General features: G+C 40.2%; 1 protein-coding gene across 1 annotated transcript in view; it reads left to right on the top strand.

Annotated features, from left to right (window-relative positions):
- Positions 1-18681, top strand: part of LOC126335282 (sialin-like) — a 267278-nt gene that overhangs the window by 92405 nt on the left and 156192 nt on the right. Inside the window, exons 3-4 of the mRNA XM_049998367.1 lie at positions 1478-1726; positions 13809-13896. Of these exons, the coding sequence (XP_049854324.1) occupies positions 1478-1726; positions 13809-13896 (337 nt within the window). The remainder of the gene's footprint in view (positions 1-1477; positions 1727-13808; positions 13897-18681) is intronic.

The raw sequence follows: 18681 nt of genomic DNA, 5'->3' as shown, positions 1-18681 counted from the left end.
TCTGCTCACTGCCAGTGAGGTGGACTTCTGCATTGTGATAAGCGGTGGTTCATGTACGGTGTTGGCATATGACAGCTCTGTTACGGAGTTCCAGGGTTGCTGATCATGGCTACAGTTCATAGTGGAGATGAGCCTGTGAGACTTAGTTGAGTCACCTGTAGCCTTCACATAGGGACAAATCTTTACTACAATGATTGACATTGTGATGGACATAGTCTTGTTGACGTGACAGGCCAATGCTTAGTTGTATCTGTCCATAAGCCCATCCAACGAGTTGCTGTATCGCAGCACGGTGAAGGGTATATTTGGGTGTCACTGATTTGTTTGCACTTTCACAGATCCTCCATCCACCTTGGAGCACCTAAACGTAATAGATGTGTGCATGCTGTTCTAACCAGATGACCTGTACACATCAAAGGGATCTAGAGATCCTACATAGGGGGAAGCATTGTGGAAAACTTCAGTCTCTCCAAGATTGGTCCGATGCTTGCCAAATGCAGTAACCGAAGAGCAAGCAACCTCCCCGATCTGCTATAGTTAAAACCCACCAAATCTGGTTGGCGAAAGCTTGCCAGCCACCAGGGCATTACCACAACATCAGCACTGACACCACAGCATCAGCACTGGTGGTATGGCATGTGGGCTCTCATGTCGCTAACTTGTAAGAAGAATAAAAAATATTCAGGCTGTTACAATACTTAATAATAATAACACATTGTACATTACATAATATTATATTTATGTACAAAAGTTAATTCATAAAATCATTTATATAAATGGAACCATTTTCACAATTTACCATCTTATTTATTTTTGTTGTCTACCAAATTTATATTGTGCTCTACTGATACTTTCTATATTCTGTCTTCTCTTACTGTTTACAAAAATCTACATCTTATACTAGCTTCATGTTTTACTGTCATGCACAATTTTGTTTCATATTATAAAGTTGAATCTTTAAGGAGCTTACAACTTTTTCAGTGAGTGTATTTACTTATAAGAAATGATTTTAATATTGTTTTACATGAGTCCTCAGTATGTGTTCTTTTAGAATCTGGCAATTTGTAGTAAAAAATCAAGCCACTGATGTATAGATTGTGTCTGGTATTTTGAGTTTCATTCTTTGCTTGAAATAACACTGCATATTTTTTGTATTGTGGTTAGTATTTCGAAACACAACCACAAGCCATTTACTATGACTCAACAAGGAGTAGACAGAGAGATATTTATTTTGAGAAGAGCACATAATCAGATCTACCTGTACCTTAGCCCATGTATCAGCCTAGCAGTCCTCCTTTGTAGCACCACTACTCTGTTAAAATACACAGCAGCAGCACATCCCCACAGTTCTATCCCATAATTTATAATTGGTAAAACAGTTTTCAGCATTTTTGGCCAGCTGGCTAAGCAAATATAATGTACTGTTTATTCAAAAAAAATTTACGTTGTTTTACCATCAACGATTTTATTCCTGCAGAGTGAACCAGCCAGTGGCGGGGAGCTGGAATGGGATGAGGCTGACCAGGCACAAGCTCTGTCCAGCTACTACTATGGCTATGTGGCTACACAGCTGTTAGGGGGCTGGGTCTCTGAGTGTTTAGGTGCACGATATGTGTGTGGGCCTGCTGTACTGGTTGCAGGGTTGCTCTCATTAGCTGCACCGGCCGCTGCACGAGCGGGGCTGCCAGCCTTCATTGTACTACGCATCACAGTTGGAGCAGTCTCGGTAAGTGTGTACAAGGCTACTTGTAAGTACAAGAGCTAATCAAAAAGTGCTAGTACCACTTCATAAGTTAATCTCCCACCGGTTATTTGAAAATACATGTAAATCCAAAATATGCAGTGGAGTGTGGATTTTGTTCAAAATTTCCTGGAAGATTAAATCTCTGTGCCAGACTAGGGCTCAAAACCAGAACCTTGCCTTTCATGTGCTGTGATGTACATTTGAAAACTGAAAGCTTGAAAGTGACCTACAGTGGCATGACACAGTGTTCAGATCCAACAACCAGGCAGTGGAATGATGTTGAAATGTGCAAGGCAACTTTAGGGAACATACCATGAGTGTGAATAACAGTAGTTATTGATACATGTGGAAGAAGTGTCATACGTGTGAAACAATAGCTACCATCACTATGCAGAAAAGTTACCCTGGTAATAGACATCACTAGTTAGTTAGTTATATTACTTGTTCCATGGATCATGAACATGATTCTTTCGTAATGATGTGGAACATGTCAAAGTACACAAGATTCATTTGTCCCAAATAATCATTGTTAGTCTTATATACGGTACAATTGTTAATGCTTACTGTATTTCTTTGGCCTATGTCTACATAACAGTGATGGCAGTGCAGTAAGTTACATTCTCAAACAGAAAAACAAGTAAGAGTTGCAAAATGTATACTGGCATACTAGACTGTATATGGCACTGTTGCTGTTAAGTGTTGTTGGGTAGAAGCAGAAATGTTGTGAATTAATTGTTGTACAATGCCAGGAAGTTAAAACTAGTGTAACGAGGCTAAAATAGTACATGTGATGGAAAAACTTGTCGAGATGGGTAGTGAACAGAATTTTTAGCTATACAAACTTGAAGGTCATGTTCTAATATATAGAAAAATTCTGACCCAAAGTAGTACAGTTAATTGACAGTCATTGAGTCAGTATCTAACAAGCAACTTGTGCAACAAGTATGCTATTTGTATCAATCAGTGGGTGGCTACATGTATGTGTGAATATTGCATCTTATGTTTATATTTGTGCTCTGTGAATTATGCTTATCATGAAAAGGCTGTATTTACAGAGAAGTGCCCTTTAGTATGAAAAGTGTTTACACTGTGAATTTTGGTGTTCTAACAAGAAACAGAAATGTCAAATAAGCCATTGCAAGTTTCATTATAAAAAAAGCTTCTTTACTGTGAATATAAAACCCAGAGCCTGTTTTTCATCCCTAGACAAAGAAGACAATGAGCCTTGAATTTGGAACTGCAAGTATTACACAGATGAGTACAAAATTTTACTCAATTTAAAATTTATTTGTGGATTTTACTTAATGTCACCTTTCCTATAATATTAAACATGTACTAAAGTGGCAGTGTCCAATACAATAAGACTACATGTTTCAGATTCATACCTGTGAGAGTGATTATTTTGTATTAAAAAAAACAGTTGAAGAGTTTCTTGGATATTTTCTCTTTCTATCACTGTTTTGTAGTTTAATGAACCTTGAACAGTGAATTGCTAAATAGATTGCTGAAGAAGCAGAGTATCTGCACTGAAGTAAGGAATGCAAAGATGGGTTTCAAGGAGTTAAGAAAAAGTTGAATAATTTGGAAATCTTAGGACACACAGACCTGATGAAAGTATTTTACTTGGTGTGTGACAGTTAAAATACAAACTGGGAGCCTATGTAGACAAAGAAGTAGGTAAGTTCATGGAAAGAACAATAGCATTCACCAGCAGCATCTTGACTCCCTAGGAGAGGAGGAAATTTGTCACAGAGAAGGAGACAATAGCATTGTTGTATGGATGTATTAAATTTAGCTACTATTGAGCCTGTAGGAAACCATTTTAGTAACAAATCACAAAGCACTGCCGTTTATAATTAACACTAAGTCGCAACTTGGGGGACTCATCAGGTGTCACAGTTGCTGGTGATTTTAGAAAAAATGGGAAGGAGGAATGTTATTATGAATGTGCTGAAGGCAGTGAAGTATGAGAAAGAAGTATGGGAAATACTGAGACAAATCCACAGAGGACAGAATACTAGCAGGTGTTTAAAGCTGGTGAAAAGGAAGTATGGTAGCAGTGGTGAGGGAAAACTAAGAATTTCTTACTTTGTACATGATGGTGTGCTATATAGATGACAAAAAGTTGTCTGTATCAGAACAGAAAATCACAGAACTGATTTCATATATACGTTTCAGCGTAACACACTTTGAAGTAGAGAAGTACTACACCAGAACTGTGTCTTCAATAAAATCCATGTTGGCAGAACATCTTCCCTATCACATTTCTCTTATTAATTAGAGAAATGCCTAATTTGAAAACTACAACAGGAAAAAAAGTCCCAACATCAAGAGTAATGAAATTTCAGGAATACATTTATCCAGGTAACATATTTAAGTGATTATTGTGGCTGGTTTACAGGCCAATGTAAGTGTGAGAAAAGCCATTGCAGATGTGAAATGCCATTACACTAATAACTGGTGTAATTGTCAGAATGTTGAATGGAAGCATGCAGATGTGCATGCATTGTGTCATTCAGGTGCTGGATGTCAGTTTGTGGAATAGAGTTCTATGCCTGTTGCACATTGTCGGTTACGATAGGGTCAGTTGATACTTTTTGTGGATGATGCTGGAGTTTTTGTCCGATGATGTTTCATACATGCTTGATTGGAGACAAATATGGTGATTGAGCGGTTAAGGCAACACATCAACACTGCAGAGCACACTGGATTACAACAGCAGTATGTGGGTGAGCATTATCCTGTTGATAAACACCCCCTGGACTGCTGTTCATAAATAGTAGCACAGCAGGTTGAATCACTAGACAAATGTATAAATTTGCAGTCAGAGTATGTGCTCCTGCTGTCATACGAAATTGTACCTCAGACCATAACTCCAAGTGTAGGTCCAGTGTGTCTAGGCCTCAGAAGGGGTGTTTGCAGGCACTCATGTGGCCTCCTTCTAACTAATACATAGCCATCACTACCACTGAAGCAGAACTGGCTTTCATAAAAAAAAAAATACAACAGTCCTATACACCATCCTCCAATGGGCACTTGTTTGATACCACAGGAGTCGCAAATGGAAGAGGTTTGGGGTCAATGGAAAGTACACAACAGGGTGTCTGTTCGGAGCTATCCTTGAAGTAATCAATTTGTTACAGCTAATTGTGTCACTGTGGTGACATCTCCTACTCGAATTGCTGATGCAGATGCAGTGTGATGTGCCACAGCCATAGACAAAATGACAGTCGTCCCTCTCAGTAGTGCAATGTGGCTATCTTGAGCCCGGTCTTCTTGCAGCCACACCTTCACATGGCCACCACTGCCAGCTGTCATGTACAGTGACTACATTCCTGCCAAGTTTTTCTGCAGTATCGCAGAAGGAACATCCAGCTTCTCATAGCCCTATTGCATGACTTTTCAAACTCAGTGAGCTGTTGATTATAGCACCTTTGTAGTAGTAAAGGGATTCTTGATTAACATCAGCTCACTACATCCTATCCCAAAGGTGACTAACACTCATGACCAACAGCACATATCTAAAGCAAATGTGATCTGAGTTCATAGTAGCACCAGTTGTATGTGACTGGAGTGAAGTTCGAACAGACATCGCGTTTCAGATATAGAAACACACCTACCAACTTCCATTTATCTCAAACAACTCCTCCTTGTTTTTATTTTTTATTTACCGGGTGATCAAAAAGTCAGTGTAAATTTGAAAACTGAATAAATCACGGAATAATGTAGATAGAGAGGTACAAATTGACACACATGCTTGGAATGACATGGGGTTTTATTAGAACCAAAAAATACAAAAGTTTAAAAAATGTCTGACAGATGGCGCTTCATCTGATCAGAATACCAATAATTAGCATAACAAAGTAAGACAAACCAAAGATGATGTTCTTTACAGGAAATGCTCAATATGTCTACCATCATTCCTCAACAATAGCTGTAGTCGAGGAATAATGTTGTGAACAGCACTGTAAAGCATGTCCAGAGTTATGGTGAGGCATTGGCACCAGATGTTGTCTTTCAGCATCCGTAGAGATGTTGGTCGATCACAATAGACTTGCGACTTCAGGTAACCCCAAAGCCAATAATAGCACGGACTGAGGTCTGGGGACCTGGGAGGCCAAGCATGGCAAAAGTGGCGGCTGAGCACACGATCATCACCAAACAACGCACGCAAGACATCTTTCACGTGTCTAGCATTATGGGGTGGAGCGCCATCCTTCATAAACATCATACGTTCCAGCAGGTGTTTATCAGCCAGGCTGGGGATGATGTGATTCTGTAACATATTGGTGTACCTCTCACCCATCACGGTAGCAGTTACAAAACCAGAATCACCCATTTCCTCAAAGAAAAAAGGCCCGATAATGGTAGATGTGGTAAATCCAACCCATACCGTGACTTTCGTGTCGTGCAATGGAGTTTCCACGACAGTTCTAGGATTTTCGGTAGCCCAAATTTTGCAGCTGTGGCCGTTGATAGACCCTCTGAGTGTGAAATGAGCTTCGTCGGTCCACAACACGTTACACAACCAATCGTCATCTTCCGCCATCTTTTTAAACTCCCACACCGCAAATGCCCTGCGATTCACTAAATTGCCAGGTAACAGTTCATGATGCTGATGGATTTTGTACGGATAGCATCGGAGGGTACGCCTAAGTGCCAACCAAACAGTAGTGTATGGAATGCCAGTGTGACGTGCGACTGCACGAACGCTGACTTCCCCGTGCATAGATGAATTCGCTACAGTCTCCATTTCTTCCTGAACTGTATCAGCAGCATTACGCCTTGTGCTCGGTCGGCCACTATGGGGTATATTGTCTAAACAACACGTGGCTTTGAACTTTGAAATCATTCTCTCCACAGCTGCGTTTGTCAACGGACCTTTACCCGTTCGAATCCCCTTCCTATGGCGATAGGATCGTAATGCTGAACTACCACATTCCCCATTCTGATAATACAGCCTCACTAAAAGCGCCTTTTCAGGTAACGTCAACATGCTGTGACTGCTGGAGCATCTGATTCTCTCATTACAGCTCTTTTTATACACGATTGTCATGCACAATCACTGCTGTTTTGCTGTCCAGCGCAATCTGTCGGACATTTAGTGAATTTTGTTTTCCTTTTGGTTCTAATAAAACCCCATATCATTCCAAGCATGTTTGTCAATTTTTACCTCTCTAGCTACATTATGCCGTGGTTTATTAAGATTTCAGTTTTATATTGACTTTTTGATCACCTGGTATTTATTTATTTACTTACTTATTTATTTTACATCAGTGTATTTTGCCCTCGTGCCCAGACTCTAGACCCATAACTTCTAGGTCATTTTCCAGTACATAATGTATGATGTACACACAACTGTAGCTGTATGAATTCCTCTTTCTACTCTACATTTAGCACTACCTGCATGTGCTGGATCACTCATTAGAGTCAAATCTGGTGGTGTTTTCCCAAGGGGATTGATATAATTCGTGCTGTTATCGCTCTTCAAAGAGATATCAGCTTTCTGGCTCTCCTGCTTTTGACCTACTCTTTTCTCTGTTCAGAGGCTTTTCTTTTTCAGTATTGAGTTTGCTGCTGGAGGTGTACTCTCTGGGACTAGTCTCGCTAGTTTTTGGGAATGGTGACCTCTCACGGTACACAGCTGTTTGTCTGGTGGCTGGGCATTAGGTGACAGTGTATCGCTTTTAGGAATGAACTGCAATTTGGAATGGAGTGTTTCATATTTAAGCATTATATTGACTCCTAAATAATTATTTCCATATAAGAGTTGTATCAATAATGAATAATTTATCAGATAGAGCACAGTTTTCTTGTGTATAGCACAAATGTGGTAGTTGTATGGTCAATATTTGTCTAAACATTCTAGAAGTGTGTGCACATTTATTTTCAGTCTGGAAGTGCTGTTTGTCAAAATTATTTTTGAGCTGCAAAGTGAAGTCTCCAATGAAAAAAACAAATTATGGCTAACTATTCCTAAATGATGGCAGGATAACTAACAGTAAGAACATTTATGATAGGTATGGTTTTCTTCTGAATAGATGGGGTGTATATTTTTTTGGAAAGTTTTGTCTGTATCTCACAATACTTTGTATCTTTGTGCTAACTGAGACTCGCTCTTCGTGTATTTTTTATACATCTACATAGATATTCCACAAGCCATCATACATTGTGTGGTGGAGGGTACCCTGCACCACTAATAGTTATTTCCTTTCCTGTTCCACTTGTAAATAGAACGAGGGAAAAGTGACTGTCAATATGCCTCCACATGAGCCCTAATTTCTCATATCTTATCTTTGTGATCCTTATGCACAGTGTATGCTGGCAGCAGTAGAATCGTTCATCAGCCAGCTTCAAATGCCGGTTCTCTAAATTTTTTCAGTAGTGTTTGTTGAAAAGAACATCACCTTCCCTCCAGGGATTCCCATTTGAGATCCATAAGCATCTTGATAACACTTGCATGTTATTCCTGGTATTTCATAGCACTTCATAGTGTGACTTTGGCCTTGGAATTAGTACTGACCACATAAAGAAATAATGTGTTGCTATGGAAGAGTTATTTGAGATGATATTAGGAGCTATGAACCCACAGTAAAATTATTTTTGGTAAAATGGAGAAGATAGTGAATGATCACAATAATCAAAAGCAGTATAGCTGGCAGTCTGGCATAGCAGTGACATGTGCAGACATCTGCCATTGCCTCACAGCTGAGAGCATGATTTATGATGCATCAGATATAGGATCTCATACTGACAGCAATGGAGAAGAGTAGGAATAACTATAAGAGGTCTGTTCAAAAAATTGTGGAACTTAGTCCACAAAATTTTTCTGTGATGAGCTTTTACTTATTGTGCATGGTCTTTACTCTCCTCCGCAGTTTATACACTGCCTACGATGCCATTACTGCTTCCGGAAGCAGTCTTGGTAGGCCTCTTGCTGGATCATGCAAAGCACTGTCTGCGAATTTTCTTTTGTCTCATCTGTCGTTGCAAACCTTCATCCTATCAATGGCGTTTCCAACTTTGGAAATAAAGTCCGCAGGGGCCAGGTCTGGAGAGTAAGGAGAATGGGGCACCACAGTGATTTCGTTTTTTGTGCAGTAGTCGCGCACCAACAGGGATGAATGTGAGGGTTCATTATCATAATGCAAGAGCCAAGAATTGTCTCGCCACATTTTAGGCCGTTTCCTTCTCACACTTTCGTGCAGGTGTCACAACACATACCAGTAGCAACATCAAATAACAGATTGTCCCTGTGATACAAATTTCTGATGAACTAATCCTTCTGTGTCAAAGAATACCATCAGCATTGCTTTGACATTTGACCTGACCTGATGAACTGTTTTTGCCTTGGAGAACTTTTCCCGACCCATTGTGAAGACTGAACCTGGGTCTCAACATCATAACTTAGACCCATGTCTCATAACCAGTTATGATTCTCTTAAGGAACATTTCATTCTCATTTGTGTCATCCAAAAGCTCTTCACAGATTGTGACACAAAGGTCTTTCTAGTCTCGACTCATGAGCCGCGGGACAAACTTGGCAGTGACATGATACATTCCAAGACGCCGTGTCAGGATTTCATGACATGATCCAACTGAAATGTCATATTCTTCTGCAGTCTTTCAGACAGTCAGTCTGCAATTGGCTTGTGCAATTTCATTGATGTTCCTGACATGAGCGTCATCAGTAGACGCCAAAGGTCCTGAACAAGAGTCATCTTTTAAGTACTGAAATGCAGGAGGATCTGCAGTGAATTGACGCATGGTGCACGGAATGGCAATTGAATCTCAATGTAGACAAGTGTAATGTGATGCGAATACATAGAAAGATAGGTCCCTTACCATTTAGCTACAAAATAGCACGTCAGCGACTGGAAGCAGTTAATTCCATAAATTATCTGGGAGTACGCATTAGGAGTGATTTAAAATGGAATGATCATATAAAGTTGATCGTCGGTAAAGCAGATGCCAGACTGAGATTCATTGGAAGAATCCTAAGGAAATGAAATCCGACAACAAAGGAAGTAGGTTACAGTACGCTTGTTCGCCCACTGCTTGAATACTGCTCAGCAGTGTGGGATCCGCACCAGATAGGGTTGATAGAAGAGATAGAGAAGATCCAACGGAGAGCAGCGCGCTTCGTTACAGGATCATTTAGTAATCGCGAAAGCGTTACGGAGATGATAGATAAACTCCAGTGGAAGACTCTGCAGGAGAGACGCTCAGTAGCCAGGTACGGGCTTTTGTTAAAGTTTCGAGAACATACCTTCACCGAAGAGTCAAGCAGTATATTGCTCCCTCCTACGTATATCTCGCGAAGAGACCATGAGGATAAAATCAGAGAGATTAGAGCCCACACAGAAGCATACCGACAATCCTTCTTTCCACGTACAATACGAGACTGGAATAGAAGGGAGAACCGATAGAGGTACTCAGGGTACCCTCCGCCACACACCGCCAGGTGGCTTGCGGAGTATGGATGTAGATGTAGATGTAGAAGTTTCATCTGGCCATTTTTGAACTGCGTGCACCACTTTTAACACTGAGTGTGGCTGAAGCATTGATCACCATAGGCTTCCGGTGTCATTTGGTGTCCTTGTAAAGGTTTTCTTGAGTTTCATGAAAAACTTAATGCAGATTCATTGCTCCTTTTACTCTGCTATCTTGAAATTTGCAAACTGTGTGTGACAGTGTTCTACCCGATGCAGCACTAAAAAATAACTAACAGATGTACAACAATGAAACTTCTGGCAGTTACACATTAAACACACACGTGTGCAGGGATGTCAACCACATTTCACTCCAGCACACCGTTGTTACAAAATTACAAATTTTCCAGATTTTTTTGAAAAGACCTCGTACATTAAAGCACAGTTTGTGGAGGCCTTGCTGAAAATCAGGCAGAAACATGTCACAGTCAGGATTCCTGCTGCTGCTGCTGCTGCTGCTCGTGTGGCTGAATTGGCTGTATTTAAAACATTTCTAAGAATGCAGGACTTTTTAGATTTTTCTTAAACTTCCTCCCAGATGTGTAAGAGAAAATTCCTGCATTTTCTGGACTGTCAGTAGCTCTGTTGTTGACATTAATTTGTGACGAGGAAAACAATATTTGTATCTCTTTGACGCTGTTTGCAGGGAATTCAATTAATTTCATTGAGATCAAATTGTTAAAAAGTGTTATAAAGTGCAGGAAAGCTTGCAGATGAACAGTTCTTTGTGTGAAACTTGTTGCCTGGCTCCCATAGTAAATAAATATGATGTAATGTGTGTACAGAGCTGAAAAATATGCTGTTCACAGAACGAAATTTTCACTCTGCAGCAAAGTGTGAGCTGATATGAAACTTCCTGCCAGATTAACTGAGTGCCGGGCCGAGATTTAAACTCAGGGCCTTTGGCTTTTGCAGGCAAGTGCTCTACAAACTGAGATACCCAAGCACGACTCACAACCTTTTCTCATAGCTTCCTCAGTTTGGAAGGTAGGAGATGAGGTGCTGGTGGAAGTGAAGCTGTGAGGAAGGGTTGTGAGTCATGCTTGAGTAGCTCAGTTGGTAGGGCACTTGCCTGTGATATGCAAAGGTCCTGAATTAGAGTCTCAGTCCGGCACACAGTTTTAATCTGCCAGGAAGTTTCAAACCTGATGTTTTTATTCATGGAAATCATCCTTCACTGATTTAGAATGTACTGAGCACATGCATTAAGTGTACAGACAATACATAAGCCAGACTGACTTTATTATAAGAAACTTAAGGAAGTGTAATTCATCCATGAAAACTTTCACTTACACATGAAAACTTTCACTTAACAAAATCCTCATTTAACTAGTCTGGGACACTTTCATTTCTGACAAGATAGAGAAGATCAGAATAATAGCTGCAAGGTTCATCATGGGTTTGTTTCATCAGTGTTAAAGAGCCAATGACATTCGTTGGGAAAGGCTACAGGAAAGATGTGTGTCATCATGGAAGACTCTCCTTTAATAATAATAATAATAATAATAATAATAATTCCAGGAGTACACATTCCAAAACCCAACATACATATTGTGTAATGCTGCTGACGGTAAAATTAGAGATTTGAGCTATACAGGGATGTACTGATAATCTCTCTTCCCATCCCGTCCATGAAAGGAAAGGGGGAAATGGTTATCATAAAATTTTTAGCCTTATCTGCACAAAACACACTGAGTATGGATGTAGATTTTATAAATGTTAGGAAATAATTGAAATGTGCGCTATTAAGTTAAGGATCCAAGTGCATGTCCAGCTTCACTGAACAATTTTAAGATACTGTGAATATTCATTGTAACACAGGCCTGAAAGAAATTTAACTCATAAGACTGCAACGATTTTATTTAGCATGTGCTTCTCTCTTATATAACACATCTGCATGTGTCTTCTGCTCATAATAAATGTATACAGATATTATCTGCCTTAAAACTTGTTCTTGTTCATCTTCTTTCATATTTATTTTCTTTTTGTTTATGTACTACTTCATCGACCATAAACTTTGGTTAGATTCTTTGTATCAAATTCACTTTACCCACTTTGTTGCCCTCAGTAGCTGGTATCCCTTCTCTCAGTTATCGAAGCTGGCTGAAAACACTTGTAATATCACTTTTGATACAATTAAAAGTTACTGTTTATGGCCAGTTCCAATCTTACAAGCTTCTGTTAAATGCAGGTAAATAAACAGTTACATACTGCACTTATTTGTCATTACTGTTACACAGTCCTAGTGCAGTGGACCTAACCTCAGTCAGATAATTAGTTAATTGTTTAGGGTAGCATAAGAACAATTGACATTATAGTTACAGAGTTAAATACTATGTAAAGTGGCAGCACAATCCCACTAGAGTAACGCATTGTCTTTCAGATTGACCAGCTACGCCAAAACTAAACAAGTCTGCACAGTAACCATATATTCTCATTAGTTAACACTTCTCTACTGGCAATTGATTATCACTGTCTCAGTAGGGCATTGCTGAGATCTGCAACTGTCAACTGTGTCACACACAGATTCAGAATAAGAAGTAATTAGAATGTAATGTCGCTGAGTTATTAAGAGATAAATGATAAACCATGAAATTTGACTTGAGTGCTGTACATTTTATGAGCTTTAGCTGTACTGGACCTATTGTGATGAACTCTCTCATGAACTTGCTGCTTATATGACTTCTGACCACAGACTGCAGATTTTGGGGCTCAAATGGCATTATAAATATTGGCATAAGAACAAACTGGTATTTCGTAAACTATATAAAACTTTCAAAATTAGCTTGGTTGAACCTGACTGTCTTGAATGAGCAGCAAGCCTTTGCTAAATTTTGACTTACAAATATGTTATTGGTTGGAAATTTAGAAAAATACACAGATACTATTACGATTATGTGATGTGAATCCCCTTGTTTTCAAGTGTAAGAACGGTATAGTAAATTATGTGGAATTATTAATTAGTGAGTTAATTAATTAGTACTGTGTGTCATATTGTGCAGAAGAGTTATTGTAATAAAAGTAGGTAATGGAAGGTTAGAATCACAGTGATTAGGGCAAAATCTGCAATGAAAATGTTTAGTGGCTCTGAACTTCAAGTTAAATTATTTCAAAGGATAATTACGCTTAGGTAATTTAAAGTATGTTACTGTAAAGTTGGAATACTTAGCTTTTGAATGGTGTTGGTCATTACATTGAATTTGTTAATTGGCTCATAGGTTTTATCACTTACCGAACTGTAGTAAAATCTTCAACTAACTATAACTTCTAATTAACATAATCTATAGCCAAACTAGTGGTATCAACAGAATCACTACAGTGAGAAGAGTAAACTGAACAATCAGTTTAAATTGAACTTGGCCTGATAAATTATTTGAATATTTTCATGTACCTATCACATGTTACATAGACAACTGTATCGAAGATATAGTAGACTTGGGGGAAAAAAGCGATAATTATTGGAAGCTGGTGAGGGCAGATGAGGAGTACCCACTTTTATGTCTCAACTTGCTGTTTATTTTTTTTTTAACTGCAGCAAAAGTCCTTTTCCAAAATTTCTCTATTATTTACAGGGTGTTGTATTGCCTTCGGTCCACTGCTTAGTTGCAAAATGGCTCACTCCAAAAGAAAGAACACAATTAACAGGATTAATATTTTCTGGTAAGTTATGAATGTATGTGATTAAAATACATGTTTGCAAAAGCCTCTCATAACATTATTTTATAGTAAGAAGCTGCAAATGTCAGTTTCTAGATTTAAGCAGTGGAAAATCCAGGATGGAATAATGACAGTATTATGAAAAGGATGGATTGCTATTCACCATATGCATCAGAGGTTGCATCACAAGACAGGCACAACAAAAAAACTTTTTGTTGTGCTTGTTTGCGACTCAGCATCTCCTTTATATTGTGAGTAGCAATGTATAATTTTCATAATATTGTCATAATTTTTTTTCAATAAAACAATATTCAGCTTCATTAACTATTAATATGACATGTTCAGAATACTGTCTTTCAAATATTCATTGCATATGTCTTAACCAGGTCAAATTACGTCTTAACCAGGTCAAATGAAGCTTTAACTGTTTCAGCTGTGTTCACTAATACTGGCAATTTTTTCTCAGTTTAATAAATTCAGGACTGAGACTCCAGCATGATGTGCAGGTCAGCTTTCATAGGGCCCTTAAGGTAGTGGACAGATACAGGAGAACTTACGTTGTGGTCCTGAGGGGCTCAGCATTTGCTTGCTGGATATGGGCTTGGTGACCCCAGGGTTCCTGAGCTGGGAACTGGTAAAGTGGCACCAATCGTCTGTCATTGTAAGTTCTGGCTGTGCATAAGCGACCACTGTGTGGTGCAGCAGTAGAACATTGTGTGTACAGGGAATGGGGATCTTGGCTTGACCGCCTGGATTGCGAGGATGGTAAAAACCTCTGAAAAAAGCATGTCAGTCTCAAGGTGCGTTGTGCACTGATGAGATGCATGGCTGTTCAGTTGGAACAGTCATTAGCCAGCACCCTCTGGGGAACCTGCCCCACCTCACTTGTATAAGGTTTACTCAGACTTGTGGGTCTCTGAGTGGATTCTTATTTCCTTGGCTGCTCATCGGACTGAAATGGAACCCTCAAAATCATCTCCTTCTCCCAGCAGAAATGGTGCTCCATTGATAGGTACTAACACCCAGTTTAACAAGAAGGTGCATGTAGCCAGTCCTTCTGATACAGGGATTATATGGAGTTCTTCAGTCTATTGCAAGTCTATTGTAACAGAACACATACTGCTGGTCAGAATGTGTTTTTAACTGTGAAGCGAAAAGAGGACAGTTTTGATAAGGTTTCATATTTATATATTCAGAAAGGTTTAGAGGGCATCACAGGTATTCTGAAATCAGTTAAGCGACTGCATACCAGAATGTTGTTGGTTGAAACTGCTACTTCCCAGCAAGTCACCAACTGCCAGAAGGCTAAATGCCTTGGGAAATATGCCATGGAAACAGAGCTCCACAACACCTTGAACTATAGCACGTGTGTTGTGACCTTTAGAGATCTCGTCAGTATTCGAAAGGAGGAATTGAAGAATGAATAGACTCAGGAAGGGATCATTGATGTCGAAAAAAATAGTGGAAATGGTGGATGGGGATCTCATAGAATATGACTCCTTCGTTATTATCTTCAGTAATGTTACTTAAAAACCGTCTTGATTGCAAATTTTTTATTCATATGACCGGTTTCGGTTCATTCAGAACCATCTTCAGATCTGTAAAAATAATTATACTAATTTACTATTTCACGGAAACAAATCTTTTTCAACCTATCTAATCAACATCAAATGTACCAGAGCATACCTGATATTTCAGTTACAGGAGTAACCCGTCCAAATCCAGCAATTTTCACATGCTACGTCACATAAAACTGGTTGGCAGAGTGCACGTCATTTATATTAATTATAACACTATTACCGACAGGTGGCGTCTGGTACATTTGTTACATTCCATTTGCACATACTATATTCAGTAGATCTTTTTTTATTAATTAAAAATACTTAATTAAAATATGTAGATGTCAAGGTTAAAATCTGTACTTGTCAGCATTAATAAAAAAACAGTAAAATTATCATTTTTATACGATCTAAAAAACTTAGGGCGATTTATATATCTATGGTGATGGTGTGAATTTGTTTTCCTCTACGGTCTGCTTCCGTATTTCCCACCATTTCGGTGTTGTGCCGTGGTCCGCTCAGTTGTCTGATGTCCATCGCCGCAGGCAAGAGGGCCGCACAGGAGGACCCCGTCAACGACGCCAGGCACTGCACGCGTCTTCCGGCTTCTCCACCGCGCACCATCTCTCATCCCTCAGCCTGGATCTCCACACGCAACAGTTGTCATCTTAGTAGGTTGTCATAAATGCTAAAATAGGCGTTGTGATTGAATTCACTTTGCTCATTGAGGATTAAATCCGGATCTTTATTTTTGTGGGTGTATATTTCAATTTCTTCCAAAATGTTGAGAAACCGTCCCTTATGGGCTCTATGCAGGATGTCTAAATTGTGTTCAATGTTCGTGACTGAGTGCTTTGTCATAGCCATATGCGCCCCAAAAGCTGTTTTGTTTTGAGAATAGGTGTGCTCCTTGAATCTGGTTTCAAAGTTCCTACCAGTCTGCCTTATATATTGTTTACAGCAGTCATTACATTTGATCTTATATACATGAATAAAAAATTTGCAATCAAGACGGTTTTTAAGTAACATTATAAAATCACTGATTGCTGTTATCCCATAAGAAATTATGTCTGTTTTTGCAAAATTATCTTCAGTGGCACGAAACTCCCAGAGCATTTTGAGGAGCTTTCCTTCATCCAAACGTATGTCCATATATCTCCAGCCCAACACGCTGTTTTCAAAGCCGTCGCTTTGGCACACCCCCTTAGAATGTAAGAGTGAAGCCACTTGTGGCAAATGTGGCAAGGCTGCCCATAATGGAGTTGGTTGCTCCTCCCCTCTGAAATATGTGAATTGCTCTGGGGATCACCCTATCTGGAAGAGGGATTTCATTATCTTCCTCGAAGAAAGGAAAATATGAGAGATTAAGACATTGAATTGCATCCCATATGGCGAAGTCAAGAAGATCTATAATGCCTTGCAGCCTCCCACATTCACAACATCATTTGCTTCAGCCTTTAAAAGGTCTCTTTCAACAGCAAACACTTATCCAAACAGAGGTTGCTAGTGTCAGCACTAGTACCGGCGTTTGTCATTGCACATGTCAAGCAGGAGTTGTTTTAGATCCCACAGCCCTCCCTAGAATGTCAGATAAAGCAACAGTTGCCACTATTGCAGACCTCCTGGTGCCTCCAAAGGCAGAGCCCAGTTTAAAGTCTGGCATTGCCTCAGCTACTGTTGCAGTAGCTCCAACAGAGCCCTCCAAGGCTAAAAAAGCTAATGGGAAGCTTCCACCACAGGTGAAAACAGGCAGTAAATGATCAGATAATGTTGATGTCATTTGACTTGATGGTTCTGCTGGTTCTGCTTCAGAGCCAATAGACTGTGAAGTCTGCCTGTGGCAACTATCTTGCCCCAAGGCTGAAACTCGGCCCATTGTGGGCACCCCACCCTGGTGGAAAGATAGGGTAGAAGTACAATCTGTGTGATAAATTACTCTCACACTACAGTGGAACATGAATGGGTTCAGGACTCATGTGGAGGAACTGAAACTCCTGGCACAGGCACGGCCCCTGTGCTTGTGTTTACAGGTAACACATTTTAAAGTCACTGATGCCCCTGTGCTACTGTGCTATGTCCTGCTCTGAAAGGATGACCTGGCTGAGGAAGGAGCCAAGGGATGTGTTGCATGTTTGTCAATAACACTCACCACTCCTGTGCTCTCACTTTGGTTACTGACCTGCAAGCAGTAGCTGTTTCAGTTCATGTGGCTCAGAAGATCATTATTTGCTCTATGTATTTACCTTTGTAGGCTGCAATAGACTCTCAGGCTCTCACAGGCCTTATTGGACAACTCCCCCATCTGTTTCTCCTACTGGGTGATCTCAGTGCCTGGAATGTATTTTGGGGCTCAAGCTATACTTGCCCCAGGGGTCGAGTCTTGGAGAACCCCATGATGTGTCAGGAGCTGTGCATCCTCAGCATGAGCAGCCACACTCATTTCTCGACTGCTGCTGGGTCATCCTCAGCCATCGGTCTCTCTTTCTGCTCTCCAGCTCTTGCAAGCTCAGCACAGTGGGAAACAGCTGATGACCGTCATTCCAGTGACCACTTCCCAATGTGGATCCACCTACTGGATGAAGGATTGCTTTAAGAGAAGCAAGAAGAAGAAGAAGGATTGTCCACTTCAGAGTGGACAATCAGCAGGGTTAAGTGGGTGCTGTTCATCCAGCTGGCTGTGTTTGAACACTGTGACAACATCCAGGAATGGGTGGAACACATCACACGAGTGATCCATTGTGCCATTGACCTGTGAATCCCAAAGTCCTCAGGTCATCTTAGGAGGAGACCTATAGCTTGGTGTACGACTGAGGCCCCTTCAGCAATGAGGGACAGACATGCGTCTCTTCGACAGTTTGACTGTCGCCTGACAGCAGACAACCTCTGAGCATTTCAAGTCATGAGGGCCGAAGGTCAGCGTGTCATTAAGGAGAGCAAGAAATGGCCATAGCAAGCATTCCTGGACTCTATTAACAGTTCCACGTCTTGTACCAAAGTATTTGAAGTCATTCGTAGTATTTCCGGTTAACACAGTTCTTTACTAATAACAGCACTGCTGAAACAGGTGTTCTCCAAAAAGCATCCAGAGGCCTCGCTCAGATACTAGTTTTGAAAGAAACTACTGCCAATGCAAGCCGCCGGCCAGTGTGGCCATGTGGTTGTATGCGCTTCAGTCTGGAACCAAGCGACCGCTACGGTCGCAGGTTCGAATCCTGCCTCGGGCATGGAT

This window comes from Schistocerca gregaria, chromosome 2 (assembly GCF_023897955.1).
Source record: "Schistocerca gregaria isolate iqSchGreg1 chromosome 2, iqSchGreg1.2, whole genome shotgun sequence".
Classification (NCBI taxonomy): Eukaryota; Metazoa; Arthropoda; class Insecta; order Orthoptera; family Acrididae; genus Schistocerca; species Schistocerca gregaria.
Note: the sequence above shows the minus strand (reverse complement) of the source record. Positions and strands in the feature narration are given on the sequence as shown.